This window comes from Urocitellus parryii, chromosome 8, assembly GCF_045843805.1.
Source record: "Urocitellus parryii isolate mUroPar1 chromosome 8, mUroPar1.hap1, whole genome shotgun sequence".
NCBI classification, from domain to species: Eukaryota; Metazoa; Chordata; class Mammalia; order Rodentia; family Sciuridae; genus Urocitellus; species Urocitellus parryii.
The window spans coordinates 118,710,059-118,724,692 of record NC_135538.1 but is presented as its reverse complement, the minus strand read 5'-3'; the positions used below and the strand labels follow the sequence as shown (position 1 = coordinate 118,724,692).

Genomic DNA, 14,634 nt, shown 5'->3' with positions numbered 1-14,634 from the left:
CCCCCCTCTTCTTCCATGCAACATCAAGCAGTTCTGACCTTCCTTAGCACTTCAGCACTTTCTTGGATTCTGCTTAAGTGACCCTCTTGTTGCCACTTCATCTCTCCCGAAGCCATTCTGCATGATGGCAGCATAAACTCATTTGCCAGTAGCTGCAATTGTGACAAGACACAGCTCGGGCCCAGGAGGTCGACCATGAAGAGGACGGCAGCTGTCACTGCCAACTTCAGAAGTCCCACCCTTCTAGTCTCCCTTCAGGACAAGGCATGAATCCAGGCTGAGCCTGAGCCTCTTTTAGGACCCCAAACAGCAGGGAAGGTCAAGATAGTAGGTGGCACCGCTGGGATTTCAACTGGGGCTCTCTAGCAGCACAGCCTGTGCTCTGGATAAACCCCCAGGGGAGAGGGACCCCCGGGTCCCAGGAGCTATCTGCAGAGCTAGGGAGTTGGGGGAAAGCCTAAGCTCTCACCTCCCAGGCAGCCCTCTTTTCTAAGCCCCCAATTACCTTCTCACAAAAGTAGTCCCTGATAGTTACTTGATCCAGTGAAAATCCATCCCTTAAGACTACAATTCCAGAAGAGGAGTAGCCCCTGGTCAGTTTTGGCTATTGTGCTGCTTCCTGGACTTTGGTATTGATGCTCAGTAATGCTGGGAATCCACACTCTTCTTGGTCTGACCCTATAACCTGTGGACCCTGGCACCAACAGCAACCCCTCTCTGCCTGCCTGGAAGCATGTCTCTCCTCTGCCAGCAGGGGAGAGAGGGGAGGAGTGACAGAGGAGGCAACTGCCACCAACAGGAATTTTTTTTTTCTGCCTCCTATTCCTGGTCTTCAAGGCCAGAGATCCCTTCCTTGCTTTCCTATTGTTGGGTTCTGCAAAACATCTCCGTATTTGTATGACAATTCTTATTTTTATCACACATGAGTTTAGGTGTGTTATTTTTCTTTGGGACCAAAGAGAGATGCCACTAGCTGTTAAAGGTACAGATTATGCAGCCTGATCACAAGCCTGAATGCTGCCTCTACCACTTTCTGATTGTTCTGGTTTTTGGGGAAGCCACTCAGCCTCACATCTTAGGTCCGTTATCTATAAAATGGGAACAATACTAGTGTTCTATGTATAGCATGTCTGTGAAGGGTTGCTTTATACAGGGAAAGCACATAGAACAGAGTCTGCTACATGCTAGGTGCTCTAAATGATGACCCCTATAATTCTTTGCCTCCTTGACACTTCTGATAGTGGAAGAGGCTCTATTAATAATTTTGCAGGGACTACAGGTATATATTTGGATGCCCCAGGCAAACTAGGCCATATGACCACCCTATCTAAAAGTAAAAACAAAGAAAACCCTATTTTCATTTCATTTTGTCCTTCAAACAATCCTGGAGGGACACAGTAGGCAGGGACTGTTATTTTTCTCTTGGAGACAAATTTAAACCAGTAAAATTGTCCAAGGTGGGTATGGAGGGTGAGGGCCTGGGCTGGGGATGGACACATTGACCTGCATGGCTGACATGGAACTGGAAAGCTGATTCTGGATGAAAAAGGTCAGGGTTTTGTTTCCCTTCCTATCTTCTTGATAGATGGTATGTCCTTTGAAATGTGATATCTCCAAGGTCTGTAAGACTGTCACCATCCTGGGAATGTGTCATCTGTGGGTAGGACAGTGGGAAGGGTCCTGAAGGTGGGGGCTGGAAGGCTGCCAAAATGACCCAAGCAACAAGGCGGGGGCTCAAGAGTTATAAGTGGTTGTGACAGGGCCTCGCACAGGTCTCCAGCCATGCTGTTTCTTGGGCTGTTGTTGCTGCTGACACTGTTGGCTGGCAGCTGCCTGCTGTGGGGCCAGAGGAAACTCAGGGGCTTCCACCTCCCTCCTCGTGCCCCAGGCTTCCTGCACTTTCTGCAACCCAACCTCCCCATCTATCTGCTCGGCCTCACTCGGAAACTCGGGCCCATCTACAGGCTCCGCTTGGGGCTTCAGGGTGAGCGTTCACTCCCTCCTTGTCCCATAGGAGGCTAGGTGGGGTCCTGCCCTTCCTGACACCTGCTTGGGCTCCCCCCAGATGTCGTGGTGCTGAACTCCACCAGGGCCATCGAGGAAGCCATGGTCAGAAAGTGGGCAGACTTCGCTGGCAGACCCCGGGTACCATCCTGTAAGAGCTGGGGGCATTCTTGAGGGAGAAAGGGACTTGGGAGGCAGGAGAAGTTCAGGTCCTTGGCTTCTGTGGTCAGTTCTTACCATCCACTCCTGTGATTCCCACTGCAGACAAGCTGGTGTCTCACAACCATCCAGACCTGTCACTAGGGGACTACTCCCTGCTCTGGAAGGCCCATAAGAAACTTGCCCGCTCAGCCCTGCTACTGGGTGTCCGTGAATCCATGGAGTCCCTGCTGAAGCAGCTGACTCAGGAGTTCTGTGAGGTGAAGCTGGGCTCCTGCAGCCCAGCCCTTCCCATGGGTCAGGCTTCCCTCTCTCATAGTGCCCCTTTGTTCCCCTGCCAGCCTGTGTAGCTCCTGCTCTTCCCCCACAGCACCTCAGAGTCCAGGCCAGTGCCCCCCTGGCCATCCAGAAGGAATTTTCTTTCTTTGCCTGTAACATCATCTGCTGCCTCACCTTTGGAAAAAAGGTAAAGGTTGCCCTCCCTTCCCCTCCATCCTCCCCCTCAATCCTTCCCTGACCCTTCCTTGGTCCCAAACTGAAAGTATTCCTTCGTTTCTGGCAGGATGACACCCTGGGACATGCCATTTATAATTGTGTTCAGGATGTCATGAAAGCTTGGAACCACTGGTCCATCCAAATTTTGGACTTGGTTCCTTTCCTCAAGGTGAGGAGGTGGAGTCCAGACATGTAGGTGGGGGCTAGAGCTGCTTCTCAGCAGCTCACTCTTGCCTCCCCCTTCTACTCTTGCCCAGTTCTTCCCCAACCCAGGGGTCTGGAAGCTGAAGAAGATCATGGAAAAAAGGGACAAAATTGTAGAGCAGCAGCTGAGGCAGCACAAGGTGGGAGTGACATGAGTGGACCAGGCTCCCTTCAGCCCAGGCCGGTGATGCTATTGCCTCAGCATCACTGCTGGGTCCACCTTTGGACCTGCTGCCCCCACACATCCCTCCCTGAGCTGGGAACTCAGTCACTCCCCCACTTTCTGTAGGAGAGTTTGGTGATGGGCCAGTGGAGAGATATGATAGACTACATGCTCCAAGAGCTGGGGCGGCCGAGAGAGGACAGTGGTTCTGGACAGCTCCTTGAAGGGCACGTGCACATGGCCGTGGTGGACCTTTTCATTGGTGGCACTGAGACCACAGCGACCACCCTCTCCTGGGCTGTGGCTTTCTTGCTTCACTACCCTGAGGTGTGCGCCAGGGGCGGGCAAAAGGTTCCTTCCTGTCAGCTTGGCCAGGGTCAGAAGAACCCAGCTCCCTCTTCTCTTAGTGCTGCACCCTGGGGGGGGGGCGGCTACATTCATCAAAAAGAACACAATGGCTCAGCCAGATATCTGGAGGGAGTGGCTGGAGGTCAGGCAGTTGTGAATGGGCAGCAGTGGAGCTCGGTCCCTGGTCTCCAGGCTTACCCTTGCCTCACAGGTTCAGCATCGACTGCAGAAGGAGCTGGACCTCCAACTGGGGCCCGGGGCTTCAAGCTCCCAGGTCCTATATAAGGACCGAATGCGACTGCCCTTGCTCAATGCCACCATCTCAGAGGTGTTACGCCTTCGGCCTGTGGTGCCCTTGGCCTTACCCCACCGCACCATCCGGCCCAGCAGGTGAGTCCCAAGGGTTAGGGATGAGTGAGGAAGGCCTGAGCAGGGTCCTGGTCAGCCTCTAACTCCACCTTCCCTCAGCATCCTTGGCTACGACATCCCTAAGGATACAGTCATCATCCCTAACCTCCAAGGTGCCAACCTTGACGAGATGGTCTGGGAGCGGCCACAGGAGTTCTGGCCTGGTATGTGGGGGGCCAGGTGCCAGGCATGGAGGTGAAGGAGGAAATGGAGGAGGCAGAAGAGGAGGTGGAGGAGGCTCATAACTGCTAAAAACCTCCCTGTCCCATCCACCCATCTGCTCACAGACCGATTCCTGAAGCCTGGCAAGAACCCCAAAGTGACATCCTTTGGCTGTGGGGCACGCGTGTGCCTAGGAGAACCGCTGGCGCGTGTGGAACTCTTCATGGTACTGGCCAACCTGCTCCAGACCTTCACGCTGCTGCCTGAGGGTGCCCTGCCCTCTCTGCAGCCCCAGCCCTACAGTGGTGTGAACCTTCTGATGCAGCCTTTCCAGGTGCGGCTGCAGCCCCGGGACCAGTGCCAGTGATGGGGCAGGATCAGTGCCAGCCAGGTGCCTCAGTTTCTCCTTTATTGCTCCCATAGAAACCCCTCCCCCTCCCCCCTGTAAACATGATGCTGTGAGGTCACAGGCAGAGAAGGCTTCCTCTGGTGGCTGGGAGGTGGAGGCATCCCTGGCTCTTCTCTGGGTGTGACCCCTCAGTGCTCGGCAGTCATACTGGGGTGTGAGAGAGGTGGGCAGCAGCTCAGCCTCCCCCTACAGGGGACCGATAGCTTCTTGGTCTTAGCTTCATTTCCGTAAAGGGTACAGAGAACTCGAAGCCCTTCCAGTGGTACCAGCTCACTCCCTGGGAAAGTTTGTCAAGAGTCAAATCTGGATATCTCATCTGTCCCTACTCCTGCCCCTTTAGGAAGTGATTCCAGAGATCTATCCACTCTCCCAGTACCCTGCCCCCCTTTCATTGCAATCCTCAGCTGCCCAGGACTGAGGTTTAATCCTGAGCTGGCCTTTTTCACCCAATAAATCATCTTATTGGGATAACTTAGCAAGGTTGACATTATTATCCCATTTCACAGATGGGGCCCTGAGGCATGAGCAACTCTGTCACATCCTGGGCTTCACCCAAGGAACCAAGCCCCAATCACTGCAGCCCTGCTGCCTCCCCAGCCTCTCACCTGGTGGTCCACTGTGCTCCCATAGAGCCCATTGAGGTTGGCATAGTGGCAGTTCCTGTACCACCATGCCCCACGGTAGGAGACAGCGCAGGAAATGAGCAAGTTGTTGGGGTCTCGATCACGGGCCGAAAAGACACTGCCACTGTGGTAGCTCATGGAGTCCCCTGGGCAGGGCATGGGAAGGAATGGTGAGGTCACTCCTTCCCACTCCCTCTCCCAGGCCTGGGCCTGCTCTTACCTGCGGTGCCATGGTAGCCCTCCAGGTGGAGGCGGTAGTTCTCAGCAGCTGATCCTACTCGGAAGGAGTCATACTGGGCGAACACAGCCTCATCCCCAGCCCGCAGGTCCACACGCATGGAGTAATCACCAGCCTGTGTCAGGCTGTGCAGGGCCTCATTGCCTGGGGGTAGGGGTGGGTGCTTCATCAGAGACCACATGTCCACAGGGCCTTCATCCCCTCCCTAGTTCTCCAATCCCTGAGGCACTGACCCAGCCAAAACTCCCTGGAGATGTTCCCAAAGCCATGGGCATAATCCTCCCAATCCCTCCAGAAGTCTGTCTGTCCATCCATGCGGCGCTGGAACACCTGGGAGGCAGATGGGAACAGCATTAGTCTCTGGCTTCAGGGGCAGCAGTCTCTGCCCTACACAGATCCCTGGGGTGTGAAAGAGGAGGGCAGCCACCAGCTGGCACCCACCAGCCAGCCGCCCCCATCGGTCTCCATGTCACAAAACACATTCAGGGGCCGCTCGCGATTGCCATTGAGAAAGATGGTGGTGGTTCTCGAGGTGCTGGGCCCATTCTGCATCTCCTCCCCACAGTCCCTGGGGAAGGGGATCCGCAGTCCACCTGTGGAGAGGAGCGTGAGAAACCTGTCCTTTTTCCAAACCTTAGCCCACCCAGTGCGGGCCCCAGTTCTGGGTACCAGTGGTGAAGGAGGTGGATACTGGTGGTGTGAGGCTTTGGCCCCACACGGCCTGGAGCCGTGCATTATAGTAGGTAGAAGGGAAGAGGCCAAGGAGCCGGTGTGAGGTGATTCCTGAGGGGAGCAGGATCTCCTGTGGGACAGACAAGACATAGGTCAGGGGAGGGAGAGACCTCCTGAGGAAGCCAGAGCCAGCACCTCCGAATCAATCCAGGGAGAGGAGGTAGCCAATAGGGTAGGGGTGCGGGCACCTGAGTCTGTCCACCAGGGGTGTCAAAGCTGAGCAGGTAGCCTGTGGGTAGGACTTGGGGCTCAGTCCAAGTGAGCAGCGCTGTTCGGGGAGTCACTTCCTTGGTTTCCAAGTCCAGGGGAGCCTTCAACCCTGGGAGGGGAAGATGGGAAGAGATAATGGGGATGAGGCCTGCCAGGCTCCTTTGCCTTTCTCCTTACCCATTTCACATACCCCAGGCTGTACCTGTGGTGAAGGTGATGTTGGCTGGGGAGGTGAAGTTGGGTCCCCGGAGGCCGCGCACAGTGGCAGTATAGTTGGTGTGGAGTACCAGGTCACGCAGGGGGTAGTCCACAGCACTGCCCGGGGCGGAGTCCTGCAGAGATGGGGCTGGGAATGGGGGTGGGTGTCAGCTCCTGCCACTCTCTGCTCTCCTACCCCCAACAATCCCATGTAGAGGGAGTCTTCAGCTCTGCTCACCCCCTGGGGCTGTAACCTGGACGTTGTATTTGTCCACAGGGTTCTGGGGGGGCTTCCAGTGCAGCAGAGTGGATCCCTCAGTCAAGTTCAGTGCACGCAGCTCAGTGGGGCCATCAGGAACTGGGAGAGGGGAAGGGCTCAGAGGGGTCTCCAGCACTGTCCCTACTCCTAACCTTCCCGAACTCACTGGCTACTCCCTTGTCCACAGTCAGAGCTCCAGTGCCTCCCCTCCCTTCCCCTTGGGTTCCTTCCAGGCTCCTGCCCACACCCTCATTTTCTCTCCCTCCACCTGCTGCGCTGGCCCAGTCCCTCTCACCAGTGGTGAGGAAGCCTGTGAGAGGCTCACTCTCCTCAAAGCCGCGGACAGAGACCACTGTCACCTCGTAGCGAGCACCTGGGATCAGCCCCTGAATTTTCTGGGTCTGGGCCCGGCCATCCACCTGCACACTCTGCGGCTCCCCTGAAAACATATTGGGGGCTAGGAGGTTACCCAGGGAACTCCATAGCAACTGGGGGTGGACAGAGGGCAGGGGCAGGAGAGATGAGAGAGCAGATGAGGACATGGGCAGAAAAGCGTTACCTCCATCTGCCAGCTGGTAGGAAACTTTGAAGCTGTCCACCCTGGATGGTGGTGGCACCCAGCTGACCATGGCTGAGGTCTCCCCAATTTCGCTGAATTGGAGGTCACGTGGACTCTCCAGAACTGAGGATGGGAGCAAGGGATGATGGTGAGGGCAGGGGCAGGGAGGTTCCCTCCCTTTCTCCTGGGCCTCCTGGCTCCAGAAGTGCCCACCACACCTTTTCTTAGGAATGGAAATTGCTCTCAAGAATCCTCCATGTCTCCTACGCACTCCCCAGCCTCCCTCTGGCTGAGGTACCAGGTCCATTTTAGTGGGTGCCCCAAATGGGGCCTTACTTGGGCTGAGGGTCCGGGCAGTGCCTTGGATGCTGTCAGCCTTGTGAGGCCCTCGTAGCCCATAGAGAGTAAGGCTGTACAGGGTCCCAGGGCGCAGATCTCGGAGCACCGCTGAGCGCCTTGTCCCGGGCACCATCAGCTCCCTTTGCAGCAGAGGACGTGGACGTGGCTCCAGGGTGCTTGGTGATGGAACCCCAAAGCGGAGTAGGAAGGAATCAAAGGCTCCAAGTGGGGCCTCCCAGTTGAGCCGTAGCGAACTGGTGGTCACATCAGTCACTGACAGGTGAGACAGGCGGGGCCCTGGGTCTCCTGGGGTCAGACCAGCAGGAGGAGGCCCTGGGAGGAACAGATGGGAAAGAAAGGTTGGAGACAGATACACACCAGCCCAGTGGCCTTCTGCCACTGCCCTGGCATATTTCTCTGACAACAGTAGAGCTGGTAAAGGACTCCTTTAGTGGCTGCGGGTAGGAGCAGAGCAAAGAGCTGCCCTAGAGTCCATTGGCCTGCCTTCTCCTGGGCACCACCTCAAGCCCTCAAGTGATCCCCATTTCTGGGGGCCCCCTTACCCAGCTCAACCCAGGCCTGGCCCACCTGTGGTGCCCTCTGTGGAGATGGGCCCTCGACGCATCCCTTCATGGAGACCATAGAGGGAGAACTGGTAAGAGGTGTTGGGCTCCAGGCCTGAGATGAGGACCTTGTTCTGATCACCATCCACAAGCAGGGCCTGGGGCTGCCCATCTGTGTCCAGATACTGGACCACAAAGGAGTCAAAGGGGCCCTGGACCACACTCCACGACAGGCGCAGTGAGTCTGGGGTTGCCTTGGTCACAGCCAGCACCCCCAGCTTCGGTGCTTCAGAGGGCTCAGGGGCTTCTGGGGCTGGTGTGTCCTCTTCTGGGGCTGTGGGGGGGGCAGAGAAGAAGTTAAGTGGAAGTGCCACGGGGCTCTGCTTTTTCCATCTTGCTGGCCCAAGGCCGGGGTGGGGACTTTATAGTTCTGATTAGGCTATCAGGTAGAGAGAAGAGAGGGGCTAAGTTCTTCTAGGACTTTCCAACTCTTAAATCTGACTTATTCCTGATACGCCTGAGGCTTGTTCCCTGATTGGAAAGCTGCTGTGACCTCATCCTCTTTTCAGGTATCCTGTGCTGTGTCTGGATCAAGTATGTATTTTCCCCTTCCCTACCTAATCCCATCCAGCCTCTCCTCTAGCTGTCTGCACAGACTCCACCCTGTATTGATTGCCTGGCAATCATGGGGCTTGGGGCTTGGGACACATGGTATTCTTTCTGAGAACAGCTGAGGGTGGGCCGGGCTGTGATAGGCCAGTCATACCAGCTGCCTCTAACCTGGCAGACCTGATGTGGATGTCAGTGACCTCTGGAAGAGGAGCCTGCCCCACAAATGCAGTCACATCTACTGGCTTCTGTGTCCCTCATCTGTTGTGCTTCCCAGAGATTTTCCATTTGAGGAAATGCTCCTGCCTCATCCATGGCAGGAAAGTTTGCCCCAGTCTGGAGGTTAACAGATACCCCAACAGAGTAGTGGGGGGAAGCCACATGATGGACAAAAACTGGGGTCAGCAAGTACGGGAACCACCACTAAGACCTTTCCTTCTCGCCTGTCCTGGCTCCGCTTTTGTCTAACTCTGTAATCAATGGCAGCCTGACTTAGTGGCAAACTTTCCTTTTCCTTGGGCCCTGGTCAAGGCTCCCTCTCCTGGCCTGTCCACTCCTGTCAGTCTTTAGCACAAAGGTGCAAGGAAGCTACCTGCTAGTGCCAAGCAGGACAGCCTTAGGCCTCACCTGTCATTCCCAGGACGGAGACTGGGCCCAGGCGCTTTCCTCCAACTAGTCCACAGAGCAGAAACTTGTATTTCCTGCCAGGTTTCAGGCCCTCTATGGTGACTTCAAGCTGGTCTGCGGCCACAGGCACTGCCTGGGACTGCCCGTTGGTGTCCTTATACTGGACTAGGAAGGAGTCAAAGGGGCCCTGGGCCACAGTCCAGGACAGGCGCAGGGAGTCTGAGGTCTCCTCAGTCACTGCTAGTTCCCCTAGGCGTGGTGGGGGCTGCCGGGTTTTCTCCAGGGGAGCTGTGGAGAGCATAAGGGAGAATCCTTGTTAAGACCTGCCTGACCCCAAGCCCTGGCAACTCCTGGGAGGTATAAGGGTCTTGGAAAGGTCCCCAGGTGGTCTCTGGAACAGCACCTAAGGATGAATAGGCCTGCTCTGCAGGATGAGGGATAGCAGCCCTGTCCTCCCTCTGGAGGCCACTGCCCACCCCCCTTCCCATCTCTGCTCCCTCCCTGCTGTGTTCAAGGGGACAGTAAACATAAAAGATCATCTCACCAGAGAAGGGTGGTACAGAGGGGGACCTTAATTTCCTCTGACCTCTAGCCTCTGAGCAGGGCTGTGGTCAGAGCTGAGAGACTCTCAGAGGGTGTCTGGATTGTCAGACACCCCCATGTGGGAGACCTGGGTTGGGCAGCCAGGCAGCTCACAGCTTCTATCACTGCTCAGCCTTATGTCCTGCCATGGCCATCAGCCTGAATCATCCCCCCACCTGCTTCCCCAGTCCCAAACTAATCCTACTGGACCAGGGCAGCTGGGGTAGGGCAGAGCTGGAAGAACAAAGACAAAGAAAAGGAAACTCTCCCATATGGGGATGGCTGTTGATAGAGATCAGAGGAACCTATATGTAGTCTCCAAGTGAGAGTTTGGGGTAAAGAAAAATGGAGTCTGGTTGGGCACAGTGGCACATGCCTATAAGCCCAGCAGCTCAGGAGGCTGAGGCAAGAGGATCATGAGTTCAAAGCCAGCCTCAGCAACAGTGAGGCACTAAGCAACTCAGTGGAGACCCTGTCTCTAAATAAAATACAAAATAGTGCTGGACATGTGGCTCAGTGGTTGAGTGCCCCTGAGTTCAATCCCCAGTACCCCCCCCCAAAAAAAATAGTAATGGAGTGTGGGGCCCCAAGCCCTGACTGGCTGGCCAGGGTGACTCACGGTCCTGGGAGTGGGTAAGGGTCAGTGACCCACTCCACCCTTTTCTCAGGGGGCTGAGTCATGGGCTCAAGGATACCAGATTTTTCCAGTCTTTCTTCAGCCAAGCCCTCCCTTACTTTCCACCTCTTGCCTCAGGGTTGGGATTGGAAGAAGAAAGATGGGCAAACTGAGTGCCAGTGGGGATTATTCATCACCATCATGCAGTTGAGGAAGCCAATGTCCATGGCCACATGGCTGGAGAGGGCTGAAGTTGGAATCTGAACACAGGTCGGCCCAAAGCCTACTTCTTAATCCTTCAGCAGCAGTTTATGAATGAAGGTAATAGTGCATATGAAATGCTCACAATTGTGTTTAGCACACAGTAGGGACTTTCTTTTGGTGTTATGGTTGCTATGCCCAGGCTGAAGAGAGAATATATTTCCTGGGAAGGCCATGCTGTCAACTCTGGGCTCTCAAATAAGAGGCAGCTCTGGAAAGGGCAGGAGGCAGGGCCAGGGGCTTGCTTACCTGTGGTGCCATCAGCAGAGAGGGGGCCCAGCCGCTTCTTGCCTGCCAGGCCATACAGTAGGAACTTGTATTTCCTATTTGGCTCCAGGCTGGGGATGGTAACCTTACGCTGGTCTGCGGCCACAGGAACCACCTGGGGCTGCCCATCCCTGTCCTTGTACTGGATCACAAAGGAGTCAAATTCGCCTTCAGGGACTGTCCATGAGAGGCCCATGGAGTCAGGGGTCACATCTGTCACTGTCAGCTCTCCCAGGCGGGGAGAGGGTTTCTTGTCTGGGACTGGAAAAGAGAGGGAGCTGTATGGAGAGTGATGGACACAGAGATGGAAGCAGAGAGACTGCTGGGTGTGTGTGTGTGCTATGCTCTATGGTTATGGAGGACATGAGGGAGCAAATGGACCAGGAATAGGTATAAAAGCACTGCAAAAAAAAAAAAAAGTCAGCAAAGAAACTAAGGGTCTCCTGGAATGGGATGTAAGCAGGGTAGGGATAAGGATGGGAGTGGGGTGGGGGAAGAGAAGCTCAGGGTCTGGATTTCAATAAACCTGATAAATAAATGGGTCCTGAGGTCCTAAGGTCTGGAGTGTGAGGCACAGAAATATGAAATCCCAACAGTCACCACAAGGGGGCGGAGCAGGCCACAAGCTCCAGAGACAAAGGTGGCCTCTGTCTTCCACTCACGGGTCTTGGCATCCACAGAGACTGGGCCATGGCGCTTCCCATCCAGGAGTCCAAAGAGCAAGAACCTGTACTTGCGGGCGGGGTCCAGACCCGAGATAGTAACCTCACGGAGGTCTCTATTCACGGGAACTGCCTGGAGCTGCCCCTGTGCATCCTTGTACTGGACCAGGAAAGAGTCAAAGGGACCCTGGGCCACGGTCCATGAGAGGTGCACAGTGTCCAAGGTCACAGCTGCCACAGCCAGGTCCCCAAGGTGGGGCTCCACGGGAGTCTGAGTAGGGAGGGAGGCTGGAAGAGAGCAGAAGAGGCTGAGGATAGAGGCAGGAACTGCTCAAGGGAGACGGTTCTTTCCCCCATAACCTCTTCCCTGTATCCCAGGCTTTGCTGTAAGCAGTTCACACCCGAGAGTGCACCTAACTCCCAACAAAGTGCTAATAAAATTACCACCCCATACTGCAGGATCTGAGGCCACAGGGGTTAAGAAAAGCTTGCAAAATTACAGTTAGTACACTTGGAGGCAGATTCAAATCTACAAAGTCCAAACCTGGAGCACATTTGGAGTCAATAAAATATCCAGTCATGGAACCTGAGGGTGCAGTTAATGAGAAATAGAGTGACTTAGAAGTTCTGGATAATGGTGGGAGGAGGGAAGCCACAATAAATGGGGCATGGACCACATGCCCATTTCACCACAAATGAAGTGATAAATAATATTCAATTCAAGGACAAGCAACATCATTAGTAATATTTAAGAAAATAGGAACCAAGAGGTCCAGTGATAAGGTGTTGATATCCAAAAAAGAAAAAAACAAGAGGGACCCCAGAGTGAAGGGCCCACCCCTTACTTACAGGTCACCCCAACTGCAGATGCAGGACCCACGCGGTGGCCCTGGTGGAGTCCATACAGGTGCATCTTGTACTTGCGTCCAGGCTCCAGGTCCCCCACAGTGGCCTCTCTCTCCTCTCCTCCAACTCGTACCACCTGGGGCTGCCCATCCCTGTCCTTGTACTGGATGGTGAAGGAGTCAAAGTGGCCCTGGGGCACAGTCCAGGAGAGGCTCAGGGAGTCAGGGGAGGTGCCTGTCACTGTTAGCTCCCCCAGGAGTGGCTCCTCAGTGGACTCTGGGGCCTCTGTGCTGGGTTCTGTGGGCCTGGGGGTCTCCTCCACCTCTGTGGGGCTGGGGGTCTCCTCCTCTGCAGCTGAGAATGAGAGACAGAGAAGGTGAAGCAGGTTCTCTAGGAGATGCATTCAGGTCTTGGGGAGAAAGAGAGAGAAGCCATGGCCAGCACTGGGGGTACTGAGGTCAGTTTAGACAAGCCCAAGTTCATCCTTAGGGCTGAGAGGCCCTGCTTAGCTGACAAGCATGCCCAAGCTCAAGGTCAGATGGATGGAACTGGGGGCAGCTCCCAGCACAGCACAAGTCCCTGTGGTCCTTCCCTGTCCAGGACAACTGTTCCCTGCTCAGCTGTTATCCAAGAATGAGAGTCAACCTCCCACTGGGCCCCACCCCGGAGCTCCCAGCATCCACTCACTTGTCACCCCAATGACAGAGACGGGGCTTGTGCGCTGGCCACTGTGGAAGCCATACAGGTGCATCTTGTACTTGTGGTCTGGCTCCAGCCCTGAGATGGTGACCTCGTCCTCATGTCCTGGCACCCGCACCACCTTGGGCTGCCCATCCCCATTCTTGTACTGGACCAGGAAGTGGTCAAACTGTCCTTCAGGGACTGTCCAGGAGAGGCTCAGGGAGTCAGGGGTGGCCTCTGTCACAGTCAGCTGCCCTAGGCGTGGCCTGAGAGGAGGCTCGGGGGTTGTGGTGGGTGTTACTTGCGTGGTCATTGCTTCATCCTCTGCAGAGGGACACACACACATACAGGGACAGTGAGATCTCCTCAGCCATCTTAGTTCAGCAGCCAAAGCAGCACTTACAACAAATAAAGCACCAAGGAGCAGAGTGATGCTGTCCAAGGCACCACTGACATGTTCCCTTCCTGCTCCTTCCACATCCCCGTTCCTAGCCCTTACCCACCATCTACCAACTGCCACCATCTACCAACACCCACATAACTTCTCCTCCCTCCAGCACCTGCCTCTTGAGAAGGGCCCACTTGGTCACTGTACACTGGGCCTCCCTCCACTGGAGTCTCCTGGCCACCTCCTCATCTGCCTGGTTCAGGTCTTTGCTCCCAAAGAGCCTCAGAACACCCCACCCAAGCCAGAAACTGGGGAGTGCCCTGGACCTGTCCCTCTCCCAGCTGCCATCACACTAGTGGCTCAGACTGTCCCAGACTCCTTCCTAAGTTCCTCTAGCTGCAGGCCCTGGGGTGGCCACTGTCTCTTCTCACTTGGATTGTTTCCTCCCTACCGCCCTTCCTGACTCTGGGCTCACCTGCACCCGCCATATTTAACATGGCCTAAGCTTGGTATGTTCACATCAGATGCCAACATTCGGCAACCATACCCCTCAGGCCTCCTAAGCTTCTCCCATCTCTTCACCCACACCTCAGGGCCATCCCTGTATCTTGAAGACATCTTACAAAATCCTCTCTTGTGTGCCATGCTTTCTCTATCCTCATGGTCTCTGCACCAGTTGGGACATTTACCTGATATCCACTTTCTAAAGCTGTTGCCAGGCTAATGCCTGATAAGTTTCAGCTCCCTGTAGGCATGTTAGCTTGGGAGTCCCTGCCTCATTCAGACTCATCCCCCTCTACTGAACTTTCTGGCTTTCTGCCTGTCACCCTGAATGTGAGCCCAACAAAAATGTGAACTTGTATATGTATCTTTCAAAACTTTACCCTGAGAGAGAAAAAAGCAGCAATGTGAGCTAACAATGGGATCTGCCCACTCTCTCAGCTGACCTTGCTTGCTCAAAGCTGGCCTGGCACAGCTCAGTCCTGTGTGGTCCAGTGGAGCATAGATAGTTTCATGGGTCA

General features: G+C 55.2%; 2 protein-coding genes across 6 annotated transcripts in view; one reads left to right on the top strand and one right to left on the bottom strand.

The window, feature by feature from the left end:
• Positions 1-1,782: 1,782 nt before the first annotated feature.
• On the top strand, positions 1,783-4,310 carry Cyp21a2 (cytochrome P450 family 21 subfamily A member 2). Its single transcript, XM_026415396.2, has 10 exons — positions 1,783-1,984; positions 2,066-2,155; positions 2,269-2,423; positions 2,534-2,629; positions 2,726-2,827; positions 2,916-3,002; positions 3,152-3,352; positions 3,585-3,763; positions 3,842-3,945; positions 4,069-4,310. The coding sequence occupies exons 1-10, from the start codon at positions 1,783-1,785 to the stop codon at positions 4,308-4,310; spliced, it is 1,458 nt and encodes a 485-aa protein (XP_026271181.2).
• A 32-nt stretch (positions 4,311-4,342) lies between these two features.
• Positions 4,343-14,634, bottom strand: part of Tnxb (tenascin XB) — a 57,769-nt gene continuing 47,477 nt past the window's right edge. For 4 of the 5 annotated variants that reach the window (XM_077801749.1, XM_077801750.1, XM_077801752.1 and 1 more), the window contains 18 exons: positions 13,231-13,548; positions 12,547-12,897; positions 11,698-11,985; positions 11,018-11,296; positions 9,310-9,597; positions 8,099-8,407; positions 7,508-7,843; positions 7,172-7,294; positions 6,908-7,051; positions 6,592-6,711; positions 6,358-6,501; positions 6,134-6,264; positions 5,883-6,015; positions 5,655-5,806; positions 5,447-5,543; positions 5,196-5,357; positions 4,958-5,121; positions 4,343-4,629 (listed from right to left, as the gene is read on the bottom strand). In XM_077801749.1, coding sequence (XP_077657875.1) covers positions 4,528-4,629; positions 4,958-5,121; positions 5,196-5,357; positions 5,447-5,543; positions 5,655-5,806; positions 5,883-6,015; positions 6,134-6,264; positions 6,358-6,501; positions 6,592-6,711; positions 6,908-7,051; positions 7,172-7,294; positions 7,508-7,843; positions 8,099-8,407; positions 9,310-9,597; positions 11,018-11,296; positions 11,698-11,985; positions 12,547-12,897; positions 13,231-13,548 — 3,641 coding nt within the window. In that variant the 3' untranslated portion in view covers positions 4,343-4,527. The remainder of the gene's footprint in view (positions 4,630-4,957; positions 5,122-5,195; positions 5,358-5,446; positions 5,544-5,654; positions 5,807-5,882; positions 6,016-6,133; positions 6,265-6,357; positions 6,502-6,591; positions 6,712-6,907; positions 7,052-7,171; positions 7,295-7,507; positions 7,844-8,098; positions 8,408-9,309; positions 9,598-11,017; positions 11,297-11,697; positions 11,986-12,546; positions 12,898-13,230; positions 13,549-14,634) is intronic. The other variant, XM_077801751.1, reaches the window with a different exon arrangement.